Source organism: Diorhabda sublineata, chromosome 8, assembly GCF_026230105.1.
Source record: "Diorhabda sublineata isolate icDioSubl1.1 chromosome 8, icDioSubl1.1, whole genome shotgun sequence".
Taxonomy (NCBI): domain Eukaryota; kingdom Metazoa; phylum Arthropoda; class Insecta; order Coleoptera; family Chrysomelidae; genus Diorhabda; species Diorhabda sublineata.
The window spans coordinates 17,653,302-17,665,117 of NC_079481.1; the positions used below are offsets into that span (position 1 = coordinate 17,653,302).

General features: G+C 34.6%; 1 protein-coding gene across 1 annotated transcript; it reads right to left on the reverse strand.

Annotated features, from left to right (window-relative positions):
• Window positions 1-632: 632 nt before the first annotated feature.
• Window positions 633-5,741, reverse strand: LOC130448263 (uncharacterized). Its single transcript, XM_056785547.1, has 2 exons — window positions 5,285-5,741; window positions 633-4,030 (listed from the first exon to the last, which is right to left on the reverse strand). The coding sequence occupies exons 1-2, from the start codon at window positions 5,739-5,741 to the stop codon at window positions 633-635; spliced, it is 3,855 nt and encodes a 1,284-aa protein (XP_056641525.1).
• Between the last annotated feature and the right edge of the window lie 6,075 nt (window positions 5,742-11,816).

The window sequence follows — 11,816 nt, forward strand, 5'->3', positions numbered from 1 at the left end:
GAAGTCGAATTTCGACATTTCTTATATATTCGATTAAGTTTGCATCTAACTTTGTCAGATATCGTTAATTAACATCCATTGAAGCTCATTCACGTCGAATATCACTTTGTGTTGATTGAAAATTTTCAAAGTCTATCTTCCTAATTTGAAGTGGAATTCCAACATTTCTTATATATTTGAGTAAGTTTGCACTTAAATTTGTCAGATATCGTTGATTAACATCCATTGAAGCCCATTGAGGTCGATTATCACTTTGTGTTGATTGAAAATTTCCAACGTCTATCTTCCTAATTTGAAGTCGAATTTCGACATTTCTTATATATTTGAGTGAGTTCGCATCTAACTTTGTCAGATATAGTTGATTAACATCCATTGAAGCCCATTGAGGTCGATTGTCACTTTGTGTTGATTGAGAATTTTCAAAGTGTATTATAGTTATTATTAACACGTTCACATTAACATTTGTTTGTAAGAAAGTTTTTACATAGCTTTAACAACAGAACTTATTATATTATCTCATTTCTTCCATTCGCTCAGTAGTCGGTTGGTCGGACAGCGTTGCCAGTTTTCATGAGTTTTGAATTAATTCTGGCGTGAACATACTCCCCGCGTTGAAAGCATAAGGATGGCTTTCAAAGGTCAACTGGAAGGGGGCAGATTTTTTGAAAGCTTCTTTTGATGATTTCTCCAGAGGGAGTTCTTATAGAAGCGACCCTAGCGATACCGTCAGGGCCTCTATGGAGCTTGCTGATTCTACCTAATAACCACTGAGTGGGCATAGTGTTCTCGCCTTTCACTAAAACGAGAGAATCTTCTACTAGATGGCCTTGGTTGGACTTCCATTTGGTGCGTCTTTGGAGCTCCGCAATGTACTCAGATTTCCATCTGTTCCAGAAGTGCTGTGCTAATTGTTGTACGAGCTGAAATCTGGAAAGTCGATTCATTTTTATGTCGGTGACATCTTGATCAGGTGCTGCAATTATTGGTCTTCCAATCAAGAAGTGAGCTGGGGTAAGAGGTCCAAAATCGTTGGGATCAGAGCTCAGTGGGCATAAAGGACGCGAATTCAAAATCGCCTCGATTTGTGCGAGAACTGTGGCAAATTCTTCAAATGATAAATGAACTTGGGTCAAAACGCGCCTTAAATGATGCTTTACGCTTTTGACAGCTGCTTCCCACAAACCTCCGAAATGAGGAGAGTAGGGTGGTATAAAACTCCACTCTATATTCTGAGAGCTACATTTCTCGATTATAGTGTTGCTGCCATGTTTTAGAAAATCCTTTAGCTCTCGCTGTGCCCCGACGAAGCTTGTTCCATTGTCGGACAATATTTTTGATGGTTTGCCTCGTCTAGAGACAAAACGATATAGCGCTTGAATAAATGATTCTGAAGAAAGGCTAGAAATCAATTCCAAATGGACTGCTTTAGTTGATAAACAAATAAATACGCCAATATAACATTTACTTAAACGACAACCTCTACCTTTCTTATCGTTAATCATAAATGGCCCCGCGTAATCAACTCCCACTATTGAAAATGCACTAGAAGGATTAGTTCTATCGCGCGGTAAGTTGGCCATAATTGGCTGTATGGTTTTAGCATTGAATTTGAAGCATTTCACACAATTCTTAACAGTCTTTCGTGCAAGATTTCTACCGGATATAACCCAGTAATTTTCTCTTATAGTGCTTAAGAGCAGCTGAGGGCCGCCATGCAATAGGCGTTCATGTTCTTGTAAAAATAGTAGCTTTGAAAAATGATGCTTTGAATTGATCAAAATTGGATGCCTTTTGTCAAAGGAGTAATTTGAATGTTTTAGTCGCCCTCCTACGCGTAGCAAACCATCGGGTTCTAGAAAGGGACTAAGACTTAATAGATTACTATGGGAGCTCAAAGGCTTGTTATTTTTCAATGTTTCAATTTCGGTAGAATACGATTGAGATTGACAAATTCGAATGAGACATTTTAGAGAATCACTTAACTCCTGTACTGTAAGAGAACCGCCTCTTCTGCGATTTCTCTGAAGACAATTATCCTTAAATCGTAAAATGTATGCCATTGTTCGTTGCATTCTTGAGAAATTTGAAAAACGTTCAAAGGGAAAACTCAGAGTAGGGGGCGCAACATTGGTCAGAAGACTGGATTTAAGTTCAGGTAAATCATGAAGCACCTCCAGCTTGTCATTGGGCCAAAAACTTGGGTCCTTAGCTAGCCAAGTAGGGCCGCGCCACCACAAATCAGAGTTTAAAATTTGACTAGGATATATTCCCCTTGAAGCAATATCTGCTGGATTATCGTGGGTGGGGATGTGCCTCCAATCGGCGTGTTTAGTGAGAGACTGAATTTCTGCCACTCTATGGGCCGTGAATGTTTTTAGCAGATTCGGGCTTGTGCGTACCCAAGCTAGAGTTATAGTTGAGTCCGACCAAAGTGTGAAAGATTTGAATTGAATTTTCAAAGCAGTTTTAGCTTTATCTGTTAGGCGGGCTAGAAGCAATGCTGCGCATAATTCCAACCGCGGGATTGGTATTGTTTTTATAGGTGCCACCTTTGCTTTGGCGCATAACAGGGATACATGAACCTTTTGATCGGAATCAATACTTCTCAAATAAACACAGGCTCCGTAAGCCTTTTCCGAAGCGTCAGCGAAACCATGCAGTTGTAATTCAACAGCATTCTTGCAAATAGCTTGTCTGTTTAACTCAAGATCGTTCAAAATAAGAAGCTCCTTCTCCAACCTTACCCAATTTTCAGATATAGCTTTTGGAATAGCGTCATCCCAAGCTAATTTATTTTCCCATAATTTTTGCATTATCATTTTTGCGATAATAGTACATGGGCTTAGTAAACCAAGGATGTCGAATATTTTTGATATAGTAGATAAAATTGTGCGTTTTGTGACCTTTGTACCTATAGGATTGGTATGAATTTTATATTGAAGCTTATCGTTATTGCAAACCCATATCAAGCCTAATGTTTTTGTTTTGCCATCATGCGCAAGTTCTAGTATATCGGATTTTAAATCATTTGAACTTATATTTTTGAGCGCGTTGGTGTCGTTAGAGCACCATTTTCGGAGTGCGAAACATCCCGATTTAAGAGTGTCACTTATCGCTTTACATATGTATTGCGCATGCTCAAGTGTAGGTGCACCTGTTAACAGGTCATCTACATAAAAGTCGTGCTTAATGATTTCGGCTATTTCCGGGTTCATTTCTTGAATATCCTCAGCGAGTTTAGCTAAACAGCGTATTGCAAGATAACTGGCAGAGGCTTGCCCGTATGTAACGGTATTTAGCTGGTAGACTTCCAGGTTATCACTCGGATTTTCGCGCCATACAATTTTTTGCAAATGCCTTTGCTCGGGCGTTATTGAAATTTGCCGGTACATTTTAACTATGTCTGCCGAAACTACATAGTTATATTTCCTAAACCTTAAGACTATTGATAGTAAATCGTCTTGTAAAACGGGTCCAATGACTTGAATATTGTTGAAGGATAGACCGTTGCTAGAGGGCGCTGATGCATCGAAAACTACCCGTAGTTTTGTGGTCAAACTCTCTTCTCTCAAAACTCCGTGATGCGGCATGAAATATTCGAAGCTTGAATCATTGCCGTTACAAATTGTCATATGGCCTAGCTCTTTATACTCGTTCATAAATTGTATATATCTGCTGTGCAGCATTGGATCTCTCCTGAATTTTCGTTCTAATGCATAGAAACGTTTTTCGGCTTGAGCTTTCGACTCACCTAAACTAGAAGGTTGTTGCTTCAAAGGTATAGTGACTGTAAAACGTCCGTTCGCGTCTCTGGTAGTAGTTTTGATGAAATTGTCCTCGCAAAATTGTTCATCTGGAGAAAGTTGTCGCGTGCTAGATATTTCCTCGATTTCCCAAAATTTGGCTATTGAATTTAATAATTCCTGGTTTATACTTAAATTACAAGAAGCCTTTTCAACGTTGTTAGTACTTATTTGCCCAGATACAACCCAACCTAGCACTGTATCAATTAATAGCGGCATATTTTTTCCTAACGAAATTTTGTTATTGCTTAAAATTGTCCAAAATAGGTCCGCGCCAATGAGCATGTCTACTGGTCCGGGAATATTGAATTGTGGATCAGCTAGCTTTAGATCACCTGGAATCGCCCAAGATTGCGTGTTGATTCGACAACACGGCATCACACTTGTAATCTCTTTTAGAATATAACAATTGCCATGCGCTTTAAAATTGGTATGTATAGATTTAAATGAAACCTTACACCTTTTACTGACCTTTGAAATATTGTTTGAAATTCCGAAAATTGAAAGATCTGTTTTATGTGTCGCAATATTCAAACGCTTTTGCAAATCCTCCGTTATAAAGGAAGTTTGAGAACCACAATCTAATAACGCTCTTGCTTTGTGAAAATTATTGAAATTGTCTGAAATGAGTAAACAGGCGGTAGATAATAGCACCTGCCCCGCCGCTGGTACCACTACGCCACTGCTTAGTGCTGCGGAACTTGAGCTCGCGTTGTCCGCTATCTCGAGTTTTTCATGCAAAATTGTATTGTGCCAAGCTTTACACACTTTGCAAGGCCCTAATTTACACTGTTTGACAGAGTGACCCGAACGCAAACAGTTATGGCAAAGATTTGATTTTTTGACAAAATCTTTTTTTTGTGTTATTGTTAATCCGAGAAACTCTGCACAACGATATATTGAATGCTCTTTCTTGCAATAGGAGCATGTATATGTACTTGAGGTCAATGACCTTACTCTACTTTGTTTATTGAATTTATTTTCCTCATTACTAAATTTTGAATCTGATTTATTTAAACTGAGACTGTTCTTTGATTCTAACATATTAAGAAAATTGGAACGTTTTTGTAAAAATTGTAGGAATTTATCTAACTTTGGCAATTCTTCCTGATCTCTATTTTCCCTTTCCCATTCAAGGTTTGAGCTAGTATCTAATTTATTAGTAATCCAAAAAATTAGTAGAGGATCCCAATTAGTTATATTTTGCCCCAATTGTTCAATAGATCCCAAATGTTTGTGAATATCGTCAGCTAAATTTTGTAGTTTTTCAGCTGTCGGTTTTTGTATATTTTCTAATGAAAAAATAGCTCTAATATGTTCATATATTAATTTTTTAGTATTGTCAAATCTTTTTGAAATTGTGGCCCATGCCACTTCATAATTGTCGGCCGTATATTTGATTTTGGAAATGGACGCCGCTGCTGTTCCTCCTAGTGCACTTCGCAAGTAATAAAATTTTTGAATATTATCTAATTTTTTACTATCATGAATAAGGCTTTTATATGTGTCCCTGAATTCTAACCAATCTTCAAAGTTTCCACTGAATTTAGGAAGTGATATATCCGGAAGCTTTATACCCTCGTTTTTACAACAAGCTTTGTCTGAAATCACGCTAAGATTTGTATCATTATCGTGATTATTGTAGCTTTGTAAAATGTTTTTAGCAACAGCGATTGCATCATAATATGAATTTTCAAATCTCTCTCGTTCGATTAATTGCTCATCTAAATTTATATCATCCTGTAACTCTATTTCTAATTGATATGATTTGAATTCGTCAAGATAATTTTCGGCATCACGTAACCTATCTTTTAATTTTGTAACTTCTGTTTGGCTTAAATTAGATATAGTTGCAAATTCATTTACCGCTTTTGTGAAAATAGTTAACTGAGCTTTAATTACACCTCTTTTCTTTATTAGTTTGCCAAGTTCTGCCATTTTATATTGTCAAATTGTTCAAGCACAAACAGAGAAGCTTTGAAATCGCAAATGGAAAGAAAAATTCGGAAATAAATAATTTGGAACAAACTCACTCTGATTTCGGTCGAACTGCCTGATTCTTGCAATTGAACTAGTCGGCCAGTTGAGTTGATGTCTGGTCGCCGTGATATTGTATCGACTACTTGTTTGGTCGATCACTTTGCACTCGTTGATAGTTGCTTGCAGCACGTGGTAAATTGTTTTTGGGTTATAGTTGTTAATAATATATTGTTTATTGCGAATTTTCACTGGTTTTGTTTATAATCCGCTCGTAAGGACCATTTTTTGTATTATAGTTATTATTAACACGTTCACATTAACATTTGTTTGTAAGAAAGTTTTTACATAGCTTTAACAACAGAACTTATTATATTATCTCATTTCTTCCATTCGCTCAGTAGTCGGTTGGTCGGACAGCGTTGCCAGTTTTCATGAGTTTTGAATTAATTCTGGCGTGAACACAAAGTCTATCTTCCTAATTTGAAGTCGAATTTCGACCTTTCTTATATATTTGAGTGAGTTTTCATCTAACTTTGTCAGATATCGTCGATTCAAATCCATTGAAGCCCTTTGAGGTCGATTGTCACTTTGTATTGATTAAAAATTTCCAAAGTGTATCTTCCTAATTTGAAGTCGAATTTCGACATTTCTTATATATTTGAGTAAGTTTGCATCTAACTTTCTCAGATATCGTTAATTAACATCCATTGAAGCTCATTCACGTCGAATATCACTTTGTGTTGATTGAAAATTTTCAAAGTCTATCTTCCTAATTTGAAGTCGAATTTCGACATTTCTTATATATTTGAATAAGTTTGCACTTAAATTTGTCAGATATCGTTGATTAACATCCATTGAAGCCCATTGAGGTCGATTATCACTTTGTGTTGATTGAAAATTTTCAAAGTCTATCTTCCTAATTTGAAGTCGAATTTCGACATTTTTTAAATATGTGAGTGAGTTTGCATCTAACTTTGTCAGATATCGTCGATTAACATCCACTGAAGCCCATTGAGGTCGATTATCACTTTGTGTTGATTGAAAATTTTCAAAGTCTATCTTCCTAATTTGAAGTCGAATTTCAACATTTCTTATATATTTGAGTGAGTTTGCATCTATCTTTGTCAGATATCGTTGATTAACATCCATTGAAGCCCATTGAGGTCGATTGTCACTTTCTGTTGATAGACAATTTTCAAAGTCTTTCTTCCTAATTTGAAGTCGAATTTCGACATTTCTCATATATTTGAGTAAGTTTGCATTTAAATTTGTCAGATATCGTTGATTAACATCCATTGAAGCCCTTTGAGGTCAATTGTCACTTTGTGTGGATTGAAAATTTTCAACGTCTATCTTCCTAATTTGAAGTCGAATTTCGACATTTCTTATATATTTGAGTGAGTTCGCATCTAACTTTGTCAGATATCGTTGATTAACATCCATTGAAGCCCATTGAGGTCGATTGTCACTCTGTGTTGATTGAGAATTTTCAAAGTCTATCTTCCTAATTTGAATTCGAATTTTAACATTTTTTATATATTTGAGTGAGTTTGCATCTAACTTTGTCAGATATCGTCGATTTACATCCATTGAAGCCCTTTGAGGTCGATTGTCACTTTGTATTGATTGAAAATTTCCAAAGTGTATCTTCCTAATTTGAAGACGAATTTCGACATTTCTTATATATTCGAGTAAGTTTGCATCTAACTTTGTCAGATATCGTTAATTAACATCCATTGAAGCTCATTCACGTCGAATATCACTTTGTGTTGATTGAAAATTTTCAAAGTCTATCTTCCTAATTTGAAGTGGAATTCCAACATTTCTTATATATTTGAGTAAGTTTGCACTTAAATTTGTCAGATATCGTTGATTAACATCCATTGAAGCCCATTGAGGTCGATTATCACTTTGTGTTGATTGAAAATTTTCAAAGTCTATCTTCCTAATTTGAAGTCGAATTCCAACATTTCTTATATATTTGAGTAAGTTTGCATTTAAATTTGTCAGATATCGTTGATTAACATCCATTCAAGCTCATTGAGGTCGATTATCACTTTGTGTTGATTGAAAATTTTCAAAGTCTATCTTCCTAATTTGAAGTCGAATTTCGACATTTCTTATATATTTGAGTAAGTTTGCATTTAAATTTGTCAGATATCGTTGATTAACATCCATTCAAGCTCATTGAGGTCGATTATCACTTTGTGTGGATGGAAAATTTTCAAAGTCTATCTTCCCAATTTGAAGTCGAATTCCAACATTTCTTATATATTTGGATAAGTTTGCATTCAAATTTGTCAGATATCGTTGATTAACATCCATTGAAGCCCATTGAGGTCGATTATCACTTTGTGTTGATTGAAAATTTTCAAAGTCTATCTTCCTAATTTGAAGTCGAATTTCGACATTTCTCATATATTTGAGTAAGTTTGCATTTAAATTTGTCAGATATCGTTGATTAACATCCATTGAAGCCCATTGAGGTCGATTATCACTTTGTGTTGATCGAAAATTTTCAAAGTTTATCTTCCTAATTTGAAGTCGAATTTCGACATTTCTTATATATTTGAGTGAGTTTGCATCTAACTTTATGAGATATCGTTGATTAACATCCATTGAAGCCCATTGAGGTCGATTGTCACTTTCTGTTGATAGACAATTTTCAAAGTCTTTCTTCCTAATTTGAAGTCGAATTTCGACATTTCTCATATATTTGAGTAAGTTTGCATTTAAATTTGTCAGATATCGTTGATTAACATCCATTGAAGCCCTTTGAGGTCAATTGTCACTTTGTGTGGATTGAAAATTTTCAACGTCTATCTTCCTAATTTGAAGTCGAATTTCGACATTTCTTATATATTTGAGTGACTTCGCATCTAACTTTGTCAGATATCGTTGATTAACATCCATTGAAGCCCATTGAGGTCGATTGTCACTCTGTGTTGATTGAGAATTTTCAAAGCCTATCTTCCTAATTTGAATTCGAATTTTAACATTTTTTATATATTTGAGTGAGTTTGCATCTAACTTTGTCAGATATCGTCGATTTACATCCATTGAAGCCCTTTGAGGTCGATTGTCACTTTGTATTGATTGAAAATTTCCAAAGTGTATCTTCCTAATTTGAAGACGAATTTCGACATTTCTTATATATTCGAGTAAGTTTGCATCTAACTTTGTCAGATATCGTTAATTAACATCCATTGAAGCTCATTCACGTCGAATATCACTTTGTGTTGATTGAAAATTTTCAAAGTCTATCTTCCTAATTTGAAGTGGAATTCCAACATTTCTTATATATTTGAGTAAGTTTGCACTTAAATTTGTCAGATATCGTTGATTAACATCCATTGAAGCCCATTGAGGTCGATTATCACTTTGTGTTGATTGAAAATTTTCAAAGTCTATCTTCCTAATTTGAAGTCGAATTCCAACATTTCTTATATATTTGAGTAAGTTTGCATTTAAATTTGTCAGATATCGTTGATTAACATCCATTCAAGCTCATTGAGGTCGATTATCACTTTGTGTTGATTGAAAATTTTCAAAGTCTATTTTCCTAATTTGAAGTCGAATTTCGACATTTCTTATATATTTGAGTAAGTTTGCATTTAAATTTGTCAGATATCGTTGATTAACATCCATTCAAGCTCATTGAGGTCGATTATCACTTTGTGTGGATGGAAAATTTTCAAAGTCTATCTTCCCAATTTGAAGTCGAATTCCAACATTTCTTATATATTTGGATAAGTTTGCATTCAAATTTGTCAGATATCGTTGATTAACATCCATTGAAGCCCATTGAGGTCGATTATCACTTTGTGTTGATTGAAAATTTTCAAAGTCTATCTTCCTAATTTGAAGTCGAATTTCGACATTTCTCATATATTTGAGTAAGTTTGCATTTAAATTTGTCAGATATCGTTGATTAACATCCATTGAAGCCCATTGAGGTCGATTATCACTTTGTGTTGATCGAAAATTTTCAAAGTTTATCTTCCTAATTTGAAGTCGAATTTCGACATTTCTTATATATTTGAGTGAGTTTGCATCTAACTTTATGAGATATCGTTGATTAACATCCATTGAAGCCCATTGAGGTCGTATATCACTTTGTGTTGATTGAAAATTTTCAAAGTCTATCTTCCTAATTTGAAGTCGAATTTCGACATTTCTCATATATTTGAGTAAGTTTGCATTTAAATTTGTCAGATATCGTTGATTAACATCCATTGAAGCCCATTGAGGTCGATTATCACTTTGTGTTGATCGAAAATTTTCAAAGTTTATCTTCCTAATTTGAAGTCGAATTTCGACATTTCTTATATATTTGTGAGTGAGTTTGCATCTAACTTTATGAGGTATCGTCGATTAACATCCACTGAAGCCCATTGAGGGCGATTGTCACTTTGTGTTGATTGAAAATTTTCAAAGTCTATTTTCCTAATTTGAAGTCGAATTTTGACATTTCTCATGTATTTGAGTGAGTTTGCATTCAACTTTGTCAGATATCGTTGATTAACATCCATTGAAGCCCATTGAGGTCGATTGTCACTTTGTGTGGATTGAAAATTTTCAAAGTCTATCTTCCTAATTTGAAGTCGAATTTCGACATTTCTTATATATTTGAGTGAGTTTGCATCTAACTTTGTCAGATATCGTCGATTAACATCCACTGAAGCCCATTGAGGTCGATTATCACTTTGTGTTGATTGAAAATTTTCAAAGTCTATCTTCCTAATTTGAAGTCGAATTCCAACATTTCTTATATATTTTAGTAAGTTTGCATTTAAATTTGTCAGATATCGTTGATTAACATCCATTCAAGCTCATTGAGGTCGATTATCACTTTGTGTTGATTGAAAATTTTCAAAGTCTATCTTCCTAATTTGAAGTCGAATTTCGACATTTCTTATATATTTGAGTAAGTTTGCATTTAAATTTGTCAGATATCGTTGATTAACATCCATTCAAGCTCATTGAGGTCGATTATCACTTTGTGTGGATGGAAAATTTTCAAAGTCTATCTTCCCAATTTGAAGTCGAATTCCAACATTTCTTATATATTTGGATAAGTTTGCATTCAAATTTGTCAGATATCGTTGATTAACATCCATTGAAGGCCATTGAGGTCGATTATCACTTTGTGTTGATTGAAAATTTTCAAAGTCTATCTTCCTAATTTGAAGTCGAATTTCGACATTTCTCATATATTTGAGTAAGTTTGCATTTAAATTTGTCAGATATCGTTGATTAACATCCATTGAAGCCCATTGAGGTCGATTATCACTTTGTGTTGATCGAAAATTTTCAAAGTTTATCTTCCTAATTTGAAGTCGAATTTCGACATTTCTTATATATTTGAGTGAGTTTGCATCTAACTTTATGAGATATCGTTGATTAACATCCATTGAAGCCCATTGAGGTCGATTATCACTTTGTGTTGATTGGAAATTTTCAAAGTCTATCTTCCTAATTTGAAGTCGAATTTCGACATTTCTCATATATTTGAGTAAGTTTGCATTTAAATTTGTCAGATATCGTTGATTAACATCCATTGAAGCCCATTGAGGTCGATTATCACTTTGTGTTGATCGAAAATTTTCAAAGTTTATCTTCCTAATTTGAAGTCGAATTTCGACATTTCTTATATATTTGAGTGAGTTTGCATCTAACTTTATGAGATATCGTCGATTAACATCCACTGAAGCCCATTGAGGTCGATTATCACTTTGTGTGGATGGAAAATTTTCAAAGTCTATCTTCCTAATTTGAAGTCGAATTTCGACATTTCTTATATATTTGAGTGAGTTCGCATCTAACTTTGTCAGATATCGTCGATTAACATCCACTGAAGCCCATTGAGGTCGATTATCACTTTGTGTTGATTGAAAATTTTCAAAGTCTATCTTCCTAATTTGAAGTCGAATTTCGACATTTCTTATATATTTGAGTAAGTTTGCATCTAACTTTGTCAGATATCGTCGATTAACATCCACTGAAGCCCATTGAGGGCGATTGTCACCTTGT

Coding starts and splice junctions, on each gene's coding strand:
- LOC130448263 (XM_056785547.1), bottom strand. CDS start 5,741: ATGGCAGAACTTGGCAAACTAATAAAGAAAAGAGGTGTAATTAAAGCT. Junction 4,031..5,284: donor TAAAAGCCTTATTCATGATA/GTAAAAAATTAG, acceptor AAATTTCGTTAG/GAAAAAATATGCCGCTATTA.